Source organism: Diaphorina citri, unplaced genomic scaffold (assembly GCF_000475195.1).
Source record: "Diaphorina citri unplaced genomic scaffold, Diaci psyllid genome assembly version 1.1 scaffold705, whole genome shotgun sequence".
NCBI lineage: Eukaryota > Metazoa > Arthropoda > Insecta > Hemiptera > Psyllidae > Diaphorina > Diaphorina citri.
This window is the reverse complement of record NW_007378138.1, coordinates 125,445-150,257: the sequence shown is the minus strand read 5'-3', so window position 1 is coordinate 150,257 and position 24,813 is coordinate 125,445. Positions and strand designations below refer to the sequence as shown.

At 35.4% G+C, this 24,813-nt stretch overlaps 2 protein-coding genes across 2 annotated transcripts in view; one reads left to right on the top strand and one right to left on the bottom strand.

Moving 5' to 3' along the window:
* Positions 1–3,888: 3,888 nt before the first annotated feature.
* LOC103511354 (calcitonin gene-related peptide type 1 receptor-like) overlaps positions 3,889–24,813 on the top strand; it is a 126,533-nt gene continuing 105,608 nt past the window's right edge. The window contains exon 1 of the mRNA XM_026825138.1: positions 3,889–4,029. The gene's annotated coding sequence lies outside the window, so the exon portion shown is untranslated. The remainder of the gene's footprint in view (positions 4,030–24,813) is intronic.
* LOC113468321 overlaps positions 19,017–24,813 on the bottom strand; it is a gene marked incomplete at its 5' end in the record, with an annotated part of 6,294 nt that continues 497 nt past the window's right edge. Inside the window, 2 exons of the mRNA XM_026825139.1 lie at positions 19,017–19,443; positions 20,173–20,291. Coding sequence (XP_026680940.1) covers positions 19,199–19,443; positions 20,173–20,291 — 364 coding nt within the window. The remainder of the gene's footprint in view (positions 19,444–20,172; positions 20,292–24,813) is intronic.

The following is a 24,813-nucleotide window of genomic DNA, read 5'->3' as shown; positions in this document are numbered from 1 at the left end:
AGAGAGAGAGAGAGAGAGAGAGAGAGAGAGAAGGGATTTTCAGGGGGAATATTTTTTTATTTATTTTATTTAATATACCTTATTTATACTGTCGGCTAAGACTAAAAAGTCCCATTATGCCCTTTACATAGAAGACGATAAACACCTACATGGGAAATGTAGAAAATAAAATCACATAAAAAGATAGAGGAAAAAATAGACAGATAAATAATACCTAGATCAATAAAAATTCGAACTCATCACCGTTTGTAGAGCTAAATAAATTCCCTGTACGGTTGGGTAATGGATGTTTCTTACAAAAGTTGAAGTTAAGGAAAGTCGTGTGATGTTCACACCAGATTTTTTAAACTGGGGAAATACAATAAAATTTTGGTACAATAAAGTCCTTAGATTTAAATCCTATGAATGCCGGTAAAATATTTGATTATGCAACGTGCCTTACACATTTCAATTATTTTTATTTTTGTTACATTTCATTTTGGCACACATTTAGACCAGACCCATTGTTTTTATTTTCTAAAACAGGGTGTGCATTTTCCTTTCAATACTTGATTATGCAACGTGCCTTACACATTTCAATTATTTTTATTTTTGTTACATTTCATTTTGGCACACATTTAGACCAGACCCATTGCTTTTATTTTCTAAAACAGGGTGTGCATTTTCCTCTCAACGCTGTTTCTATTTGACAACAGCGGGCATGAGGGGGTTTTTCAATGAAATAATAATACACATATTATTTTTGTGCATACCCATCTAATAAGTACATATTGGCACCCATTATCTTTTCCATGCCACCATCACCATATATTTTCTATTAGTATAAATTATGGGGTTCTAGCCACACTCCCATATTTCAGTCGTCTTCCCAAGTCATAAAACGGGCGATAAAAAGCACCATAAGTATGATGGTATTATATTAGCTTTTTCATTATTCCAACGTCACCTAGTGGCTAGTGGAGACAGTAAAACTGGGAGCAGGCTCCAGACGCTTGTAGTGCGGAAGGGTTTGGGTTCGAACCCGGGACGGAAAAAGAAGCTAGGGTGTCGGAAACCCAATTGAGCGACTGGTCCCGGAACTTTTAATCAGGAAGCTCGACTTCGAAAGGACCCTAAAAATCAGAGGGTATAACCCGATAATATATTACGTTACGGTATGTAGAGTTCTTTCACTTAAAACTTGTGACACCCTATTACTCAATTTCTCCTCCCTGCATGGGCTGCAAATCACTTACCCAAGCATCAAGGATGTGTCCAACTACCAGTAATATCACAAGAAGAGATTTTTCAATTACCAAAAAAGGTCAGCATTTTTTGGGAATTTTTTATGCTGATCACAGCTCATTCGATTACTTTAATAGGGAGTATTTTGTCCACTCTTCCAATAATGGGATTTTGGGCAACATTACGGACCTATCTTAACGCTATCTCATTACTATCAAAGATAATAATAGTCATTACGATCGAAATAGTTTATATCTAATCTATAGTTTCAAAAAATTCTGATTGGGATATTTGGTTAATGAGAATTGCGATAATGGGGGAAAATGGCTTTACGTAATTACACTATAATTATCGCTTCAAGTTATCTAAAATGAGAAAATCCTTTAATTACCATCAGTAGAGCTGGAAATATAAAATCTATATCCATTAACCTCGATAGCAGATATTTTTTTCTACAAGTTTCATTAGAATGATAATGTACTTTACTCTTTGGAAAGTCCTAATTGTTAGTGACAGTTTTTTCCGGACTAGAACAAACCTTATCCGTTCAGTATAAAATCCACCCCGGGAGGGAATCGAACCTGCGACCTAGTGCTTACAAGGTAGACATGCTACTCACTAAGCTAACAACTAACAAGGCTGGAGAGAGTTTTGAGTAAAATACCTTTAAAACGGCCGGGCTGCGCGGAGGCCGCCAAGAGATCAAATTTTAAAACATTCGTTCTTTGGGACCAAAGAGGGGGATAAATTTTCACCTGTATGTTTACCCAAGAGCCGATTTCATCCACTAATGGACAAACTTTTATGTCAATTATTATCTGGGGATTAGAAAGGTTCCGATTTTTGTTTTTCAAGTAAGTAGGTATCCGCCTAGCTCTGTCAGCCATTTTCAGGGAAAAAGAAAACTTTAAAGGTTACCTATTGATATTTCCGTGATTTTCTGTGTAGATTCAAAATTGAAAAGTTTTATTCAGGGAGGACCAAAATACAAAAATAGAGTTTTATTTAGAGGTTAGGTTTGATAGGGGAACTGTAACTGCCAAGTTCTTATCCCGAAAGCGAAGAGAGAAGAAATACAACATAGGAGAAAGCCAGCTGTTCCTAGAACAAAACCTATGTTTTATACCTATTTACCTGCTTGTGAGTTGTGTTGGCTGAAGTGTTTCTGGTTTCTGTGCTTGAAATTTCGGGTTGTACTCGGCCTCGGGGACAAAAGAGACTCTCGACTAATGATGGTAATATTTAGAAAGTAGAAAGAATTCTAAGGAGGCCACTCGCTAAATTTCCATTTTGTGATACCCACAAAAGTTTTATAGAGGCTCTCCAACTCACCACAAAATCACAAATGCTTTTTTTTTCGTGCTTTAGTTTGAATCGTTTCAATTTTCTTTTCGTCTTTTCTCTAGAACAAACCTTATCCGTTCAGTATAAAATCCACCCCGGGAGGGAATCGAACCTGCGACCTAGTGCTTACAAGGTAGACATGCTACCCACTAAGCACTAAGCTAACAACTAACAAGGCTGGCGAGAGTTTTGAGTAAAATACCTTCGAAACGGCCGGGCTGCGCGGAGGCCGCCAAGAGATCAATTTTAGAACATTCGTGCTTTGGGACCAAAGAGGGGGATAATTTTTCACCTGTATGTTTACCCAAGGTGAAATGAGGAAGAAAAGGAAGAAATGCCTGAATAAAATACCTTTTGAAACTCGAGTTAGAATCCTAATAGCAGGCTGATTTTCACTGGAGAAAATAAATACCACCAGTGGAGTATTTTAGAAAATAATTCGTGATATTTTTCTTTTTTAACCTATCTTAGGTTCGAAACAGAGTGGAGCGGAGAACATACCATTTAGTAGGTAGGTATATCGTAGCAATGGAACATAATACATGGACTATGGAGCAACTGTTACATTAGATTCGAGTGGTCTGTGTCGTAGAATGCCCATACCGTAGTAGGTATGCCTCTCATCAGATGTGCGAGAAGACAACACAATACTTGTCGCTTACACGAGGTATGTTGCCAAACACTTAGTAAGTTCCTACCTCGACTTTATAAAAACTAGAAATGATACATCCTTAGACATGGGGGTTTTTCCATAGGGTTGCATTGTGTAGGTTGTCTTAGAGATATTATCAGTACAGTTTGTGATATTTACATTGAGATTGTAGAAGATTTTGTGTCCTAGATTTTTGAGAAGATTTGTGATATTAAATTTGAATTGTGTGGTCGAAAGCTCTTCAGAGTGCTGTTGAGAACAGTTTGTGATTTTGGGATAATAGCAAAAATGTTCGACACACAAAGGAAATATTGGGCTCAATCTCAATTGCTTCTGTAAGGAGACTTCTGATAATTATTATCTATACGTTTCTCATTGTTATGTACCTCAATTTCACTAGTTTCACTATCCTTATGGTTTTGTCTACCTTAATCGCTACATAATACCCTCAATCCTTCTTCATCATTTATATCTGGTCCAAGTTTGTCTCGCCAATTCTTCTAACTTTTCTTTCTCTCTATCATTTTCCTTTTTTTTCCTCAACGGATGCCAGTGAAAGTTTTTTTCTCCAACTTCTACTTTCTTTCTTTCTTTCTTTCTTTTCCGCTTTGAAACCTTATTTATTTTATTTCTGACCGAACATTGTCCATTTTATGTGTTCCAGTGAGGGAGATTATTATCATGCAAGTTGGTCGTTCCAAGTGCTGTTGGCAAATTAGTTTCCCCGCCATGGTCAGCAGTTCGAAACGAGATTGAAAACTTTGGAGAAGAGATTTGGAACAAAGTCCGAGAGAAGCTTCCGATAGAAGGTAAGATTTTGTCTTCAATTCACCCCGCTTTATTTTTTAGCCAAACTCGTAGGCTGTGCAGTGATTGCGGATAAATGAAGGTTGGTGGTTATATTCCACGTCAAGACATAAAATTTAGTGAGTTGTAAGTTTGGTAGGTATGTACCAATCGGGGTAAGACGATGTTATGTGTGACAAACATTCATGATTAGCACTTTTTCTCTCTCCAAGACGGAGGTTTCACTGCCGTTTTTTTTTTCATTTCCAAACAATGAAACATCTGCCACTAGTACGTTTTGGGCTCTATATGTCTGTGTCGTAGCATGCCCATTCCGTAGTATGTCCCTCATCAGATGAACAGGAAGAGCATGGAATATCCAAATCGTTCCAAGTTTCCATCTCCTCTTTCAGAAGAAGACTTCACCTAAAGGACTTCCTAAAATAAAGATGACATGAAACTTTCGTCAACATGAAAATATTTTATACCTGATGATACTTCGACTCGAAATTTTCATCATCAAAAAATTAATTTTAAAGTTATAACAGAGCAGTCAACCAGTGTATAAAAGAAACTTTTTTTCGGAAACATCTGGACTTATGAAATTCAAAAGTTCAGGGTTCAGACACTTTTTTTCGAACACGATAGTAAAATATAATAAAAAATCGGAAAAAGCTAAAAAAAAGCTCCCTTACTCTTCAACAAAACTTGGAGAATGTCTGGAGGGAGAATTTTATAATTCTTATTCAAACAACGTCCCACACCGGAGGTCCGGGTTCGATTGCCGGCAGGGACGATGTTTTTTCGACTGTGCATGAAATACAGATTGCACCTAGTGGCGGCATAGGTACCTAATTAGAAATGACATAGGCAACTAATTAGTATAGGTGGTTCTTAGTACGTAATACTGTGATATTCACAAAAATACTACAGAAGATACCAACCATTCAAAACGTTGCTTGACTTACTTAAAAGCTCCCTTACTCTTCAACAAAACTTGGAGAATGTCTGGAGGGAGAATTTTATAATTCTTATTCAAACAACCTCCCACACCGGAGATCTGGGTTCGATTACCGGCAGGGACGATGTTTTTTCGACTCTGCTTGAAATACGGATTGCACCTAGTGGCGGCATAGGTACCTAATGAGAAATGACATAGGCAACTAATTAGTAAAGGCGGTTCTTAGTACGTAATACTGTGATATTCACAAATATACTACAGAAGGTCCAGATACCAACCATTCAAAACGTTGCTTGACTTACTTAACTTATCCCTCGGGATTGCAATGACCCCAAGTCATGCAAAGCTCCTCAACTCAAAGTAACGCGTGAGGAAGCAAGACAACTTTCGTCAGGAAATTGCCAGCAGGAGGCTTTCTCCTCGTTTTTTCACCGTTCCTGTTTTTTCTAAATGTTTTATGTGTCAATAGTCAAGGCTAAAACTGAATAAGAGAGAGGACGAGAGGAGTAACGAAAGAAAAGATATAGAAGGGCTGGAGGAGGAGAAGAAGCAGTAACACCAGGAAGAGGAATAGGAAGGGTAGTAGGACGATGAGGAGGAGGAGGAGGAGGAGGAGGAGAGGATAGTGGAAATCATGTCCATTAATAGACTCTCGATAAGCACTCCACTATAAAGTAGGTCTTGGAAAAAACGTTCATGGATAAACATGGCATTCCCGTGACGTTGTTTCATCAGGCTAATTCAAACTCACAAAGGGCGGGGCACTTGCGCCTGTGCTCTTCTGAAATGGCACCTATCAGTTGTTGTTCTTCCTATCCGAACTTTTGACATAATGAAAAATATCAGTAGTGTCTTGTGAAGTATAAAGGTCAATGGGGTGTCTAGAGCTTTGTTGAGTTCTCTGATATTTGCATTGTATCTCTGGAGTTTGAAGAGCTCAGTAGGGTTGTCTTTCTTTTCCAATTGTTTTTTAAGGACTTATTCACAGCGTACTTACTACATTATAGCCGCATTAGACTCATGTGGTCTGTGTCACAGCAAGCTCATCCGGTAGTAAGTCCAGCAGATGGGCGAAAAGAGACCCAATATTTCCCATTTTGGTGCTGGGTCGACACAAAAACGACGTAACCCCTTGAAACTTTTGCATTCGAACTACGAGTACAAAAGACGACCAGTGGGAGCGAATGTGTTAATTCATGTTTTTCCATAGGGTTGCATTGTGTAGGTTGTCTTAGAGATATTATCAGTACAGTTTGTGATATTTACATTGAGATTGTAGAAGATTTGGTTTCCTAGATTTTTGACCTGTTTTTTCTAAATGTTTTATGTGTCAATAGTCAAGGCTAAAACTGAATAAGAGAGAGGACGAGAGGAGTAACGAAAGAAAAGATAGAAGAGCTGGAGGAGGAGAAGAAGCAGTAACACCAGGAAGAGGAATAGGAAGGAGAAAGAAGGGTAGTAGGACGTTGAGGAGGAGGAGGAGGAGGAAAGGATAGTGGAAATCATGTCCATTAATAGACTCTCGATAAGCACTCCACTATAAAGTAGGTCTTGGAAGTTTTTTAATGAATTTATTTCATGCCATAAAAAACACGCTTCATTTATCATTAAATTATATGGGTTTTTCATGTTTTGGCCACAATAAACTAAATTAATTATAAACTGCATCTTGGTAATAAAACGTGCATAGGGTAGTCATTTATTTTATTTGGAGGTTAATTAATTTATTTGAATTGCCACGAGATTTCGCTCCAATTTACCGCGAATTTAAGAGAGAGAGAGAGAGGTTTAAGATTTTGTTATTAGGTAATTTGAATAATGAATTATTTGTGGTGAAGCCGAAAGCCTCTTCACAATTTTTTGTGGACATAACTTGGAGCTTCCTTGACTATTTCTGACAATGTCAACTCTGTCGATTTACGCTCATTTTTCGTGGTGGTAATGGTGGTAAATAAGGAAGTGGAAACTTGCCTGGCATTGTACCATTTCCCAAAATCCCGACATTACGAGTACCTACCAACTGAAAATCGCGAAAGGAAAATACTACTTTTCTTTTTATTCTGGAAATGCTCCTCACCAGGCTGGATGGTATAGCTATTCCATCACAATGTTATCTTTAAATTTCATCATTTAGCACTTTACTTTATATTTATCTTGTGAGCATTTTTTTTATGTTTGTGTAAGCTTTTAAGTGTTGTTTTTAAACTTTTGAAATTTGATCTCCGTTGCATTAGTTTTTAAGGTTATTGACCTATTACCTATAATGGCCTTAGTTAATTATAAACTATTTAATCGTGTGTATGTTACACTTCTTACGTCATCAGAGTGTGTACATACACACCACAGATACGGAAATATACACCAAGGAAAATGTTCATCTAAACATAAATTATTTAGATACATAAATAGATAAATACATGAATAACGTAAAAAAAAATCATAATAAAATTTAAAAAAAGTATTCGTCTGGTATACATATTATGTACATAATTCCAAAAGGATAGCCCCCTTTTAGCTATGTGGCTATGTGTCCTATGTCATTGAATGCCTACTATTGTTTATGTCCTACTTTATAGATTTTCATACTATCTATCTAGGTATTCTAGGTAATTAATTGTCTTATAGTTTATTAATTGTCCTAGGTAATTAATTGTCTTTTTTATAGTTAACCGACGCGAGGCATGATATTAAAGGATGGGTAATATACCTATTATAATTAATTGTTTGTTTATTAAAATTGTAATGAGTAATGATTAATGATGTATTAGAAAGTAGAAATATCCATAAGATTATTTAATCGTGTGCAAACTGTCAGTTGCATCAACCTTTATAGTTATTCATAATCAGACGTTGGCTTCGTAGAAAAACAACGTTTTTCAATGAATTTATTTCATGCGATAAAAAATATCAGACGTTGGCTTCGTAGAAAAATAACGTTTTTTTTTAATGAATTTATTTCATGCCATAAAAAACACGCTTCATTTATCATTAAATTATATGGGTTTTTCATGTTTTGGCCACAATAAACTAAATTAATTATAAACTGCATCTTGGTAATAAAACGTGCATAGGGTAGTCATTTATTTTATTCGGAGGTTTATTAATTTATTTGAATTGCCGCGAGATTTCGCTCCAATTTACCGCGAATTTAAGAGAGAGAGGTTTAAGATTTTGTTATTAGGTAATTTAAATAATGAATTATTTGTGGTGAAGCCGAAAGCCTCTTCACAATTTTTTGTGGACATAACTGGGAGCTTCCTTGACTATTTCTGTCAATGTCAACTCTGTCGATTTACGCTCATTTTTCGTGGTGGTAATGGTGTTAAATAAGGAAATGGAAACTCGCCTGGCATTGTACCATTTCCCAAAATTCCAACATTATACGAGTACCAACTAAAAATCGCGAAAGGAAAGTACCACTTTCCTTTTCATTCTGGAAATGCTCCTCACCAGGCTGGGTGGTATAGCTATTCCATCACAATGTTATCTTTAAATTTCATCATTTAGCACTTTACTTTATATTTATCTTGTCAGCATTTTTTATGTTTGTGTAAGCTTTTAAGTGTTGTTTTTAAACTTTTGAAATTTGGTCTCCGTTGCATTAGTTTTTAAGGTTATTGACCTATTACCTTTAATGGCCTTGGTTTTTATCACTTTCTTGTTCATTTTACAGATGTTCATTCAATTAAAAAATAGTCGATAATGGAATTATTACTATGTTGTTGTTCATTTTTATACATTTTTTACGTACAGTTTTTGCGATGATAAAATTATTGCAGACTGGGTGTCATTTCAAACATTCAAACTGTGTGTCTCATAGAGTGAGTTCAAAATCTCTCTCTCTCTCTCTCTCTCAGTGAGTGAGCTAAATTCACAAGTTTTTATATCAGGGGAAAAAAACTGACAGTCCTCAGTTTATCACTTTCTTGTTCATTTTACAGATGTTCATTCAATTAAAAAATAGTCGATAATGGAATTATTACTATGTTGTTGTTCATTTTTATACATTTTTTACGTACAGTTTTTGCGATGATAAAATTATTGCAGACTGGGTGTCATTTCAAACATTCAAACTGTGTGTCTCATAGAGTGAGTTCAAAATGTCTCTCTCTCTCTCTCTCTCTCTCTCTCTCTCTCTCTCTCAGTGAGAGAGCTAAATTCACAAGTTTTTATATCAGGGGAAAAAAACTGACAGTCCTCATGTTGTGCCGTTTGTAAAAATGTGATAGGTACAAAGTGTTTCATTCCAAAGGACCAGGAAATTTACTGTGTCACTTGTTACGAGGATAAATTTGTAACCAAATGTAAGAAGTGTACTAAAATCATCATCAGTGGCGGCCAGTCCTCAGTATCAGACTTTATTATCAAGCTGTCATCCCATTACCTACGTTCTGTACTTTCAGTAGGTATTTGTCATGAAAATTGATAGAGGTACCTACCTACACAAAGGCTAAAAGAGAGAGAGAGAGAGAGAGAGAGAGAGAGAGAGAAAGAGAGAGAGAGAGAGAGAGAGAGAGAGAGAGAGAGAGAGAGAGGGGGGGGGGGGAAGGGAAAATTATCACGTGTATTCAGGGCCTGAACAATGGACTTTTTTTTCCAATGTTGAATTTGGCGCCTCCCCTAAGAAGGTAATGATTTTCGACAGATTAGTTTACAGGAATCACAGGTACTAAAAAAGAAAGACAAAAAATTCCCTGCGCTCTTCCTCTGGTAGGTACATCCTCATTGGCTCTTTGGCACATCCACTAATGCCAATAACAGTAAAGAAACCAAACACAACCAAACCCTCTCTCTTTCCTTTGAGATTAACTACTCAAGCTTCCTATTCCTATGCAGAGAATGTACAATTATGGTATGATGGTCTTTTTCTCTCCCTCCCTCCCTCCCTCTCTCTCCTTTTCTATCTCTTTTTCCATCTCTTCTTTATTATATATATGTATATATTTTTTAATTGGTACTTAAGCATACCTACTGTTAACATCAAAGGAAAGCACCATTCAAGTCCCAAACTCTCTTCCCTGTCCTCAACTATCCAATATTCCTTTGGACTTCAGATTATAGTGTAACATAGCATAAATCTATGGCCTCCGGCCTCCGGCCCCTCCTTATATTAGCAAACTACTCTTCATGAATCACCTATGCTATAGGAATACGATGCCGATGGATTGGCAATTCCATGATTTCCATGGTATTGTTGATCGTCAGTATATCAGGTATGTACTAATGTTGAATCTCAAGAACCATTGTGTTCTATTAGAAGAAGTTTCAAGTTATTATTGGATGGACGTATCCACAGAGTCAGGTTGGAAAAATACAGCCACATACAGATATTTGAGGCTTCAAGACATTTTTCTCAGGGTCTTGGACTTTCATGGAAATGTCGACATTCGAGGTACCTTTAAGATTTAAGTTTTCAGTATGTACAACGATCATTATCAGTTAGACATCAAAAATGATCATAACAACTTCAATTTTTTACTTGTTTTTATTTTGTTTCTAACTCCCTATTTGGATGATTCACCTCTTATTGGATGGACGTATCCACAGAGTCAGGTTGGAAAAATCCAGCCACACACAGATACTTGAGGCTTCAAGACATTTTTCTCAGGTTTTCAGTATGTACAACGATCATTATCAGTTAGACATCAAAAATGATCATAACAACTTCAATTTTTTACTTGTTTTTATTTTGTTTCTAACTCCCTATTTGGATGATTCACCTCAAGTCATTATAGGTACTCACTTATCTGGTACTCCAACTGATAAGCTATCAGCATGCCAAAACGACTCGTGGATTTGATAGCGGATTCTTTGATCATTGATATGTCACGAAGACTATCAGGTTTTTTGCTTCTTTTTTTCCTCATTTCAATATTTGTAATTTAAATTTAGCAAATAATTCGAATATTATCTAACTAACATCTTGAAATACATATATCTACTTATCTAACAGCAAACAACTACCAGTTAGTTTTCAAAAATATCATCCAAAAATATCAATCAATTACGATGTTAAAAAATGTTCAGAATTATGCTAATGATTAGCACAGAAAACTTTAATTAAAAAATAAGTAATGATACACAGAGACTTGAAGATATCCTTGTTAAACATAAAGGATATCATGTCAATAAAAAGTTATGAGTAGTTCCAACTGATAAGCTATCACCATGCCAAAACGACTCGTGGATTTGATAGCGGATTCTTTGATCATTGATATGTCACGAAGACTATCAGATTTTTGCTTCTTTTTTTCCTCATTTCAATATTTGTAATTTAAATTTAGCAAATAATTCGAATATTATCTAACTAAAATCTTAAAATACATATCTACTTATCTAACAGCAAACAACTACCAGTTAATTTTCAAAAATATCAATCAATTACGATCTTAAAATGTTCAGAATTATGCTAATGATTAGCACAGAAAACTTTAATTAAAAAATACATAATGATACACAGAGACTTGAAGATATCCTTGTTAAACATAAAGGATATCATGTCAATAAAAAGTTATGAGTAGCTGGATGAAAGATCCAAATTGAAAGATAAGATTCAATATGAGAAATTCAATTATTCTTAGAATTTGGTGTGCCAAAATAGTCTGGTGCCATATTCATTACATAGGTATGAATGTGTACTATAATTAGTAGTTAGGACCGAAATGTAACTCCTTATAAGCATTGCATGTTTGCGTTTAATTTAAAAGATTCTGGTTGTAATCATGAATGATTCCAATGGTAACAGATAGGTACACATGATTACCTACACAAATATATTATTAAGAAATATTTAAATGTGTAGATTTAAATGTTGTTTGTTATGAATTTTGTTCGAAATAAAAACGACTTTTACCTTCAATATTCAATATTTTAATTTACCTATTTTTTATGTAAGAGGACACACTTTTTCTTTGAAAAGGACCAACTATTAATCAGTACCTATTTCATTTTCAAAGACAAGTTTTTTTCTTCAACTTTATCTGTAAGTTATAGGACTGTTAACTGTGTACCTAACTTATCATTATCATGGTGTCATTAGTTTGCAATCAAGTTGAAGGTCACTGGTTTTTGGAACTGGTATACTTCAAGGGTTTCTGGTATCAGTAAAATCTTAGGAAAAGTACTAGCAAAGAAACCCTGATGATGACCTAGAAAGAAAATACGTCATTTTGCAAGATAAATAGAAAAGAAACTAAGCTTTCCTATTAAGAGCCTTTTCTCAGAAATGAAGGTTAGACTCATATTTTTCTTCTTCTTTTCCTGATGAGCTTCAGATAGCTCCAGGACTTTGGTGTCCTTTATATTTTGAGCAAAACATTCACAATATGGTTGTAAATTGATACAAAGTACCAAAAAACCATCAGATATTTTTTACCTCACGGTATATGGTGTGCAAAATTTATTTAATCTGTGTGTATTTTTTTCCACTTAGTACGAGTATCACGTAATCACTTGACTCCAAGTGTAAATTCTATATAATTGCTCTCCAAAACTTATCACACACATGCTTTATATCTCCAAAAGTTACTAAAGTAAGTCTTGGAGTAGGTACATAGGTACTGATTTTCTCTAATCACGATCTTATAAACTACGGGCTAAAAAATTCCCGGAGGGACGGACCCAGCTTGTTTTCATCAAATTTACTGAACAGACTTAATATTGGGCATTTATTTACGCAACACGTTTCTTTGATGAATATCCAAAGAACCAACAATAGGTTTCATCAAATTTTCAAGACTTTTGTAGAACCATGTTCTGTAAAGTTTTGCTCTTTCCTTATTTACTACTCCTTTGTGTATTTGTCGTGTAGATCACCTTTTGGGGATTACATTTCTCCACTAGTCTCTAATAAATTGCTTTTGTAAACCGTAATCCTAAATCCTATCAGTCTCCTTTTTTACACAACTTGCTGATAAACGAATTAAATAAAAATCCAGTATTTATGTACACGAGTTCTGTAACATAGTCAAATAGCCACCTGTATGTATCATTGTATTTTATTCCACTCAGTAATTTCTTCCCCATATGTTTGTCAGCTCCTTTGTCAGTGCATCTTTTTTTTTCAAACAGTCTGAAATAAACTCGAGCTGTTTTATTTGCCAATCTTCCACATGAAGAATTCGAGATACCAGAAGCTTTGCAATTAGGTGATCTAGATTCTAGATTATGTTTCCACCATTTCAAAGTTTATTCTTTTATGCTTTCATTTATCTTGGTTAGATGGTTTAAGTTTTATATCATGTCCTCAGTGAAAAAGTAAATTTGTTACCATGTCCCTAATTCGCAGTGTAAACTGAAGTTTATTATGTAATTGGCAGAGCTGTCTACATTTTTACATACATATCTATTACTCTTAGGTATGTATATTTATGTACCTTGTCGTTTTCAGAGTATAGTAGTTTAGTAAATTTAGTTAGTAGTTTATAATAATTTATCGTGTTACTTACCTATGTACTCGCTACTTGCACTTACTTTTCCAGAGATACTTTTTAGAGTGATGTTATGTTATACACAATCATAATTATTATGTTTGTACGATTCTACGTATCGTTTGTTCTTAGAGTTCTATAAACAATAAACATAATTATATTATGATGTCTTTATTATTTTCATTGTTATTATTTTTTTTTTTATGTTTCCGTATTTGGGGCTTCATTTGAATATTGTAGCCAGATATTATTGATTTATGAATTATGAGCCATCTTTAACGGGACATTTAACTTGAAATATGGTGCACTTTCATGTATGGAATGCCATAAGAATGTTGTCAAATTTTTCGGAGTTTTACGTACAGACACAAATATGAAACCATTTTTTTTCCACTATGTTCTTTACTTACATGATTTTCTTCTTTCTCTCTTATTATTATTATTTTTTTTTATATTATCATTATTTGCTTCCCCTTTCATTAATAATAATTTTAATCTTGTATCGTTCATTGCCCTCTTTCTTTCTCTCTCTCTTTTCCGCTCTCTCTCTCTCTCTCTCTGTCCGTCTCTCTTCTTCTTCTTCAAACGTGTTCGCAAGGATTATAAATACATAGGTACATTAATGCGAGCGGATCTCTAAATCGCTAATAGATTATCTACAAACTAAAATGTGAAAAGATAAAGTTAATTATAAACTATTTAATCGTGTGTATGTTACACTTCTTACGTCATCAGAGTGTGTACATACGGAAATATACACCAGGGAAAATGTTCATCTAAACATAAATTATTTAGATACATAAATAGATAAATACATGAATAATGTAAAAAAAATCATAATAAAAAAAAGTATTCGTTTGGTACATACATAATGCCAAAAGGATAGCTCCCTTTTACCTATGTGTCCTATGTCATTGAATGCCTACTATTGTTTATGTCCTACTTTATAAATTTTCATACTATCTATCTGAGGTATTCTAGGTAATTAATTGTCTTTTTTATAGTTAACCGACGCGAGGCATGATATTAAAGGATAGGTAATACCTATATCATAATTAATTGTTTGTGTATTAAAATTGTAATGAGTAATGATTAATGATGTATTAGAAAGTAGAAATATCCATAAGATTATTTAATCGTGTACAAACTGTCAGTTGCATCAACCTTTATATTCATAATCAGACGTTGGCTTCGTAGAAAAATAACGTTTTTTTAATGAATTTATTTCATGCCATAAAAAACACGCTTCATTTATCATTAAATTATATGGGTTTTTCATGTTTTGGCCACAATAAATTAATTAAAAACTGCATCTTGCTAATAAAACGTGAATAGGGTAGTCATTTATTTTATTTGGAGGTTAATTAATTTATTTGAATTGCCGCGAGATTTCGCTCCAATTTACCGCGAATTAAGAGAGAGAGGTTTAAGATTTTGTTATTAGGTAATTTAAATAATGAATTATTTGTGGTGAAGCCGAAAGCCTCTTCACAATTTTTTGTGGACATAACTGATGGGAGCTTCCTTGACTATTTCTGTCAATGTCAACTCTGTCGATTTACGTTCATTTTTCGTGGTGGTATTGGTGTTAAATAAGGAAATGGAAACTTGCCTGGCATTGTACCATTTCCCAAAATTCCAACATTACGAGTACCTTCCAATTGAAAATCGCGAAAGGAAAATACTACTTTCCTTTTTATTCTGGAAATGCTCCTCACCAGGCTGGGTGGTATAGCTATTCCATCATAATGTTATCTTTAAATTTTGGACTTCAGAATTAGCATTCGTATTGGCAGAAATAGTTGAGCGTGCATTGATTATAGTTATTTTCTGTGTACTTGTAGCAGCTGTAGCTTTATTACTAGTATGTTTCTATTTAGATTATCTTACAGTTTCATAGGTACATATATTGCGTATGGTCCACATAGATTCAATAGTCCTAATAGCCTATACGCTTATGCCAAGTACACACCAGCAACAGTTTCATCTGGAACATTGTTTCCAATCCGGAAATGTTTTTGCAAGAGTCTAGCGACTTTTTTACTCTCCAGACTTGTTTCTGAAACATTTTTCTCGTCATAATAGCTGCTCACGATTCGAGACATTTGTTTCGCCACTGTTGCGAAACGTTTCCGGTGTGTACTCGGCTTAGAATTCCTAGATAAAGATGTAATTTCCTTGCAAGGTCAGACACATTGAAGAGTACCAATCTGTAATACCTGGAATTGCACATATTACCCGTACTCGGTTTGGCACAGATGTGCAACTATTTGATAGGAGATAAGTATAGGTAAGTACTAATGGGTGTGTTTTTTTCCCCATTCAGAGGAATACAAGATAAATGTAGTCACTGTAGTCAGTGTTACTTACCTATGTACTCGCTACTTGCACTTACTTTTCCAGAGATACTTTTTAGAGTGATGTTATGTTATACACAATCATAATTATTATGTTTGTACGATTCTACGTATCGTTTGTTCTTAGAGTTCTATAAACAATAAACATAATTATATTATGATGTCTTTATTATTTTCATTGTTATTATTAGTTTTTTTATGTTTCCGTATTTGGGGCTTCATTTGAATATTGTAGCCAGATATTATTGATTTATGGGCCATCTTTAACGGGACATTTAACTTGAAATATGGTGCACTTTCATGTATGGAATGCCATAAGAATGTTGTCAAATTTTTCGGAGTTTTACGTACAGACACAAATATGAAACCATTTTTTTCCACTATGTTCTTTACTTACATGATTTTCTTCTTTCTCTCTTTTTTTTGTATTATTATTATTATTATTATTTGCTTCCCCTTTCATTAATAATAATTTTAATCTTAAAACGACAATAATGGACTTTCTGATGTGATGACACTTATAACTTATTTATCTGCCGAATGGTTGGCACCTTTCATTGATAAGAAATAATTATTATCCCTGCTCTATATCATGAATAATTTCAATATGACAGCTGGAAAGGTAGCAAACACTTCTGCTAATATGCATCATGCATCTTCAGTGATGCTTGCAATGTTTCTAGAACTTTTTGAAATATGCTTTGCTAAGTTTTGACTTTTTCGAGGCACATTTAAGGACTGAAAATATCCAATTTGACACAATTTTCTACCTTGGAAAGACAGACTTTTTATGAAAATGTTGGGGCTTTTCTTCCTCAGAGATGGATCATGTATTCATCTTTTTCAAGATTTTGCCAATGGTAAATTTTTTGTTTGATCACAACTAGGTAGATGTGAAGAAGGAAGCGGATAAAAATAGATTCCTTCTCAATTTCAAACTTTCTTTTCCTCCTCTTCTCTTTCAAATTTTGCTTTCAATTCAAATTCACCATCAATCATTTTCACATCTTTCTTCGCCCCCTCAGTTGCATCTTTCTACCACTTTGATGTGGTTCTCTCTTCTCCAACTTCTCACCCTTGTGGTTTCCTAAAGATATCTATAGTTCTTTTTGTAAACATTACGTTCCTTCCTATAAGATAAGGAAAGTAAAAAACAAACAATCACAATGTTAATTTTTAGAAGGTGAGTTTAGCAGTAGTGACTTCTGTTGTAGATAGGGACTTGATGATAACCAGTGGCGTAGCGTGGTCTAAATTCAAGTGTAGGGCCTTGTAGGGCTCATGCACAGGTCTACCAAGTCCCATCACAGTACATGCCAATATTTATGGGCATTAGAGTGAACTTTTGAGTTGTATGGCCGCCATACACGCCATACATACACGCTACGCCACTGATAACTGCAATAGTCCTTACACTCCTAACAATAAAATTGTCACAGTCATATAAATCGACATGGTCAACAAATTCGCAATATATTCACCTAAAACCCGATTTCTACCATCCCGTTCAGGAACTCGTCATTACACGGTTCCAAGAACGGTCAAATATTTTACAGGTGGTTAGATGGAAGCGTACTGGAGCGTGATCTACACTGTAGTGGGTCAAATGGTCACAATCAAGACTTGATTATCAAGTAGACAGCCTTAACTTACTTCAAAGGATAATCATAATGCCCTCTATAGGTACCTCTCTCTAATAACTTTATGTACATCTTGTCTTTTATTTACATGTTCTCCAGACTGTAGGTAAATATTTTCATGTCTTTCTATTATCTACACTCACTTTCGAAAATTCGGGACGGATGGACTTTGAATTTGTCAATATCAACAAACCTTTATCAATCGACCTTTATCAATATCAACAAAATTTTCACTGAAAACCAAGCGTGTCGGGAGGCGCGTGAACGTCAAGAGTTCGCAACGTACGTATAAACACATTGAAAACCAATAGTTATTTAAGACAAAAGCATGAGCTTTTTAGCTGGTACTTACCACAAAAGTTTGGATTTTTAAAACACTTATTCCAGATTATTCCAGGAAAGGATGTCAAAGTAAAGGAATGGATAAGAATCCTGATTTTTTCACTCTGGAGTGTATATTATTCCATTTTACCTACTGACGTGTTCTAATCCTGTCCTACTCTACCTATTCAGTCTATTCTACCTATTTATATTATGTGTAGAATTCTATTCTATTTAACTAAGCTAACTAGGCTGGCCAAAGTAAAGGAATAGATAAGAATCCCAATTTTTTCACTCTGGAGTGTATATTATTCCATTTTACCTTCTGATGTATTCTAATCCTGTCCTACTCTACCTTTTCAATCTATTCTACCTATTTATATTATGTGTAGAATTCTATTCTATTCCATGTATAATATGAGATGCAATAATGTTGTCTCATATGACTCAAAGGCTTCTTAATAATGTCTCTGTTTCTTGTTTATGCAATGAACTTTCTTGAGATCAAAGGAAATTCTTACCTCTTTGAGATGTTGTTATTTTGCCTTCTCCTCTTTCTCTCTCTCTCTCTCTCTCTCTCTCTCTCTGTGTCTGCTTTCTTCTGTTCCCTATCTACGCTATTACTAACTTCATTCTCTTCTCTCTCTCTCTCTCTCTCTCTCTCTCATTCTCTTCTATCTCTCTTTCTACATACTTTTTTCAGCTCTTCCTCCCCTTTATTCTCTATACCCACATTCTTCGTCTCTTTTTCTCTTTCTTGTTTTCTCTCTCCTCCCTCTTTACATACATATATTCTTCCATTCTGACAGTGAATTCTCATAGTGTCTTGAGTATAATCGTTTGTTTTATGTTCTCATTTTAATCTTCATTAAAAACAACGCAAGGGCCTCACTATCTTGAATCTTTCCATCCCTCTCTCTCTCTCTTCTCTGTTCTCTGTTCTCTCTCTCTCTCTCTCTGTCTCCCTCTCTCTCTCTCTCTCTCTTTCTCTTTTTCTCATTGTCAAGGTGAAAACTGATGAAGTATGGTTCTTTTCTTTGAATGTTTATGTATAAGGTGTGACGAATTTCAAAGCAATCATTATTGTTTTAACCCAGAAGTAGAACAAAACAAGATGATGAGTAGGAGGAGGAGGGGCAGAAAAGATGAATAATATTGTAGAGGAGGTGGAAAAAAAATGGAGTGAGTTAGGGAGAGAGAGAGAGAGAGAGAGAGAGAGAGAGAGAAAGCCGAAAATGAGGAGAAAGAAGAAGGAGAAGAAGAAAGAGAAGAAGAAGAAGAAGAAGAGGAAGAAGAAGAAGAAGAGGAAGAAGAAGAAGAAGAAGAAGAAGAAGAAGAAGAAGAAGAGAAATGAGAAAGGGAAGAGAGGTGTGGAAACGAACAAAACGTTTTGTGCTGAAACTGCTGACGGCAGAGGGAATGGAGAGGCATCATAAAAGTATGACAATACAAACATGACTTTCACGGGCCATGCACATTCACACTCATCTCAGAGGAATCAGTGACGTGTGTGATGGCGGTAGAAATGAGGATCCGGTGTGTGATGGCGGTAGAAATGAGGATCCAGTGTGTGATGGCGGTAGAAATGAGGAACCGGTATTTGGATAACTCTCTAGCTCTACTAATGTCGATTGGTCGTTAGGTACATATAATACTCGTATGCTGGGGTAGATAAAGATGTAATTTCCTTGCAAGGTCAGACACAGTGAAGAGTACCAATCTGTAATACCTGGAATTGCACATATTACTCGTACTCGGTTTGGCATAGATGTGCAATTATTTAATAGTAGATATAGGTAAGTAAGTACTAATGGGTGTGTTTTTCCTCATTCAGAAAAATACGAGATAAATGTAGTCACTGTAGTCGGTAGAACTTATCTGTAACTACTCTTCATGAACTCACCTATCCTATATACGATTACGATGAATTGGCAATCCCATGATTTCCATGGTATTGTTGATCGTCAATATAGGCTGTATAAAACTACTCTTCATGAATCACCTATGCTATAGGAATACGATGCCGATGGATTGGCAATTCCATGATTTCCATGGTATTGTTGATCGTCAATATAGGCTGTATATCAGGTATGTACTAATGTTGAATCTCAAGAACCATTGTGTTCTAGAAGAAGTTTCAAGTTGTTATTGGATGGACGTATCCACAGAGTCAGGTTGGAAAAATCCAGCCACACACAGATACCAAGAACCATTGTGTTCTAGAAGAAGTTTCAAGTTGTTATTGGATGGACGTATCCACAGAGTCAGGTTGGAAAAATCCAGCCACACACAGATACTTGAGGCTTCAAGACATTTTTCTCAGGTTTTCAGTATGTACAACGATCATTATCAGTTAGACATCAAAAATGATCATAACAACTTCAATTTTTTACTTGTTTTTATTTTGTTTCTAACTCCCTATTTGGATGATTCACCTCAAGTCATTATAGGTACTCACTTATCTGGTACTCCAACTGATAAGCTATCACCATGCCAAAACGACTCGTGGATTTGATAGCGGATTCTTTGATCATTGATATGTCACGAAGACTATCAGGTTTTTTGCTTCTTTTTTTCCTCATTTCAATATTTGTAATTTAAATTTAGCAAATAATTCGAATATTATCTAACTAACATCTTGAAATACATATATCTACTTATCTAACAGCAAACAACTACCAGTTAGTTTTCAAAAATATCATCATGTTAATTTTTAGAAGGTGAGTTTAGCAGTAGTTACTTCTGTTGTAGATAGGGACTTGACGATAACTGCAATAGTCCTTACACTCCTGACAATAAAATTGTCACAGTCATATAAATCGACATGGTCCACAAATTCGCAATATATTCACCTAAAACCCGATTTCTACCCTCCCGTTCAGGAACTCTTCATTACACGGTTCCAAGAACGGTCAAATATTTTACAGGTGGTTAGATGAAAGCGTACTAGAACGTGATCTACACTGTAGTGGGCGTTATAATCAAATGGTCACAATCAAGACTTGGTTATCAAGTAGACAGCCTTAACTTACTTCAAAGGATAATCATAATGCCCTAATGCCCTCTACAGTATTATTAAAAAAAAAAAAAAAAAAAAAAAACGAAGTAAAGTTTAATGATACCTACTAATCTTCTTACCACAGCATTAAAAACTAAGTACCTAATACAGAATAGAGGATTACTTACATGGGGGATGATGAGAGACGTGTAAATAATACTGAACTTTCTCGAGATCTCGAGAACAGCGGAGAAGAAATTCTAAACTCAACATGAAATCGACCTCAAAATAGTGAACAGATAATGGAAGATATAGACAGACGAAACTTGAGAGAGATGAACGAAGAGATGGAAAAAAGAAAAGAACGGAAGAAAAGAGAGTGATGAGAAAAAAAAAGAACAAGAAGAGAAGAGGGAAGAAGAAAAAGAGGATAATACCCATGATGAAACCTTTGTGTAAAAAGTAAATAAGGAATCAAGTGAAGAGATACTTGAGCTGGCTATTGATATGAAACTTGTAAAGAGAAATATTATGAACAAGAGCAAACGGCAAAGAGAAAGTTTCTCACGAAAAGAAATAGAATAAAGTGATGGCGGACATGTAGGAGTGAAAAAAAGAGAGGAGGAGGAAACGAAAGGGAAGAAGGAGAAGGAAGAGGAGGAGAAGAAGAAGAAGGAGGAGAAGGAGCAGGAGGAATGGAATACTTAGTGGAGCTGGAGAACTAGAGAAAGGAGCAGAAAAAGAAGGTAGACAGTAGTTAGAAGAAGGAAGGGGGAGAGAAAGAGAAAAGGAGTAGGAGGAATAGGAGGAGAAAAAGAAAGAAAATGATAAAGGAAAGAAGAAGAAAAAGAAAATGGAGGAGTTAGTTTGGTATACAGAGAAATCCGAGCCTGTGAGGAAGAGTGATAAGATAAAAAAATAATAATAAATAAAGGAAGACTTATAGTAGAAAGATGAAGGATTCAAATTACAAAAGGATTACTTTTGTGGGGATAAGATTGGGAGATAGGGAGGGAAAAAAACCATAGGTAAATTAGAGTAGGAGGCGTGTGAGGGGAGAAATGAAAGGGGAAAAGGGAAATATAGAAGAGAATGGAAGAGGATAAATGGGAGAGTAAGAAAAAGTGGAATAAAAATCTGGATAGGATATAATTGGGGTGAGGGAAAGGGAATGGAGAATTGAGTAAGGGAGAAACACAGATTAGAAGGGGTGGCAGATTTGACAAAGGGGAAAAAGAGAGAGGAGGGTCAGCAAAAGAAGGTGGGAGAGAGAGGGAAAAAAACACAGTTAGGAGGAGAAGGGATATACAAGAGAGAGTGAGAGAGATAAGGGAACAAGGATATCCAAGAGAGGAAGGGAGAGAGAGAGACAGAGATATGTCCACTAAATAGGAGGGAACATAAAAAGGAGTGAGATAAAAAGGGAAACTCTTAGGGAGAAACACAGATTAGAAGGGGTGGCAGATTTGACAAAGGGGAAAAAGAGAGAGGAGGGTCAGCAAAAGAAGGTGGGAGAGAGAGGAGGAGAAGGGATATACAAGAGAGAGTGAGAGAGATAAGGGAACAAGGATATCCAAGAGAGGAAGGGAGAGAGAGACAGAGATATGTCCACTAAATAGGAGGGAACATAAAAAGGAGTGAGATAAAAAGGGAAGCTCTTACAAGAGTGCCATTAACCTTTCATTATCTCTCTCTCTCTCTCTCTCTCTCTCTCTCTCTCTCTCTTTCTCTCTCTCTCTCCCTCTCCCTTTCTCTCCCTCCCTCTCTCTCTCTCCCTTTCTCTCCCTCCCTCTCTCTCCCCCCGTCTCTCTCCCCCTCTCTCTCTCTCTCCCTCTCGCTCTCCTTCTCTCTTTCTCTTACATGATTTTTTCCCGACGCCAGAAGGTTGAGTGATAATAAAATCCCCAATGTCCAATATCCCACCCATAATATTTATTATTATTCCAAAGGTCGTCTCCCAAGCTGAATACTAATTGCGAACAGAACAACCTTTTGCATACTAATATCATAATTGTTCAAATTAAATCCATCCCAAAGGACAAACTGTAGGTAAATATTTTCATGTCTTTCTATTATCTACACTCACTTTCGAAAATTCGGGACGGATGGACTTTGAAACCTTTATCAATATGAACAAAATTTTTATTGAAAATCAAGCGTGTCGGGAGTCGGGAGGCGCGTGAACGTCAAGAGTTCGCAACGTACGTATAACCACATAGAAAACCAATAGTTATTTATGACAAAAGCATGAGCTTTTTAGCTGGTACCTACTACAAAAGTTTGGATTTTTAAAACACTTATTCCAGATTATTCCAGGAAAGGATGTCAAAGTAAAGGATTTTTTTTAAGAGGTTTGACAGAGGGAACTGTAACTAAGAAGAGAAAAGGGAAGAAGAAAAAGAGGATAATACCCATGATGAAACCTTTGTGTAAAAAGTAAATAAGGAATCAAGTGAAGAGATACTTGAGCTGGCTATTGATATGAAACTTGTAAAGAGAAATATTATGAACAAGAGCAAACGGCAAAGAGAAAGTTTCTCACGAAAAGAAATAGAAGACACTGATGACAGACATGTAGGAGTGAAAAAAAGAGAGGAGGAGGAAACGAAAGGGAAGAAGGAGACGAAGAAGACGGAGGAGGGAGAAAAGGAAAGAAGGAGAAGGAAGAGGAGGAGGAGGAGAAGAAGAAGAAGAAAAAGAAGAAGAAGGAGGAGGAGGAGCAGGAGGAATGGAATACTTAGTGGAGCTGGAGAACTAGAGAAAGGAGCAGAAAAAGAAGGTAGACAGTAGTTAGAAGAAGGAATGGGGAGAGAAAGAGAAAAGGAGTAGGAGGAAGAGGAGTATGAAAAAGAGGATGAAGAGGAAGAGAAAAAGAAAGAAAATGATAAAGGAAAGAAGAAGAAGAAGAAGAAGAAGAAGAAGAAGAAGAAGAAGAAGAAGAAGAAGAAAAAGAAAATGGAGGAGTTAGTTTGGTATACAGAGAAACCCGAGCCTGAGGAAGTGATAAGATAAGATAAAAAAAAAAAAAAAATGAAATAAAGGAAGACTTATAGTAGAAAGATGAAGGATTCAAATTACAAAAGGATTACTTTTAATAACGTAGTCCTAATTCAATACTTCTAATATAAGTCTTTTAAAGAGCCTTATTATTATTATATTATTATTATTATTTTTTTTTTAATTATTACTATAGTATTAGGTACCATTTATTATTATTATTATGAGGATATTCACTCATTTATTGAGGTATTTCGCATATACATAGGCTCACAAAAACAATATGTATAGCTATATATTTGTTCCACGTTGAATATTACTTCTTCTGTGTTGTAGATGTAGGTACTAGTTGACATCCATGCTCAAACATTTTCTAATGATGGAGGTTGTCGACAAGATGACAGATTTCTGACACATTCCAATTAGATACTCAGGGTTCTTCAAGCCGCAGGATTCCAAGGCAGACTTCAGGTTTTTGTGAATTAACCCATTAGCACTTATCACAATAGGAATGATTGATACAGATGACTGATTGTATATTTGAGCTATCTTCTGTTTTAGATCTTGATACTTTCTTATTTTTTCAACATATGCTTCATGTATATTGTCGTCCAGTGGTATTGTGACATCGAATATGATGGCTTTTCTTTCCTGAGGATTATCATGTTTGCTCAATACCAAGATATCCGGTCTATTGTGTTGAATGTTGGTATCAGTGATGACAGACATATCCCAATACAGTTTCAGGGTGTCTACCAAAATGGAAAAATAAAATTCCCTGACTTTTCCCGGTTTTCCAGTCCAATTTTTCAAAATTTCCAGTCTACTTTTCCAAGATTTTCCACCCTATTCCCACTGCGCCGCAGCCGTTTTTTTTCCAAGCAATGTTTTCAAGCCTGTTAAATTTCTTCAATCTTTTTTCATCCGACTAGGGTAAGGCCTTGAGTCCTCCATTTGCACCATGAAATAACTGCGCCGCAGGCCAAATTTTTTCAAGATAAATGACCTTTGACCAAGATAATGACCTCAAGACTACTACAGCCATTTCTCTTTGATCTGGCTTTGGGCCCCTAATAGGTATTTACTATAAGTGAACTGGCATTT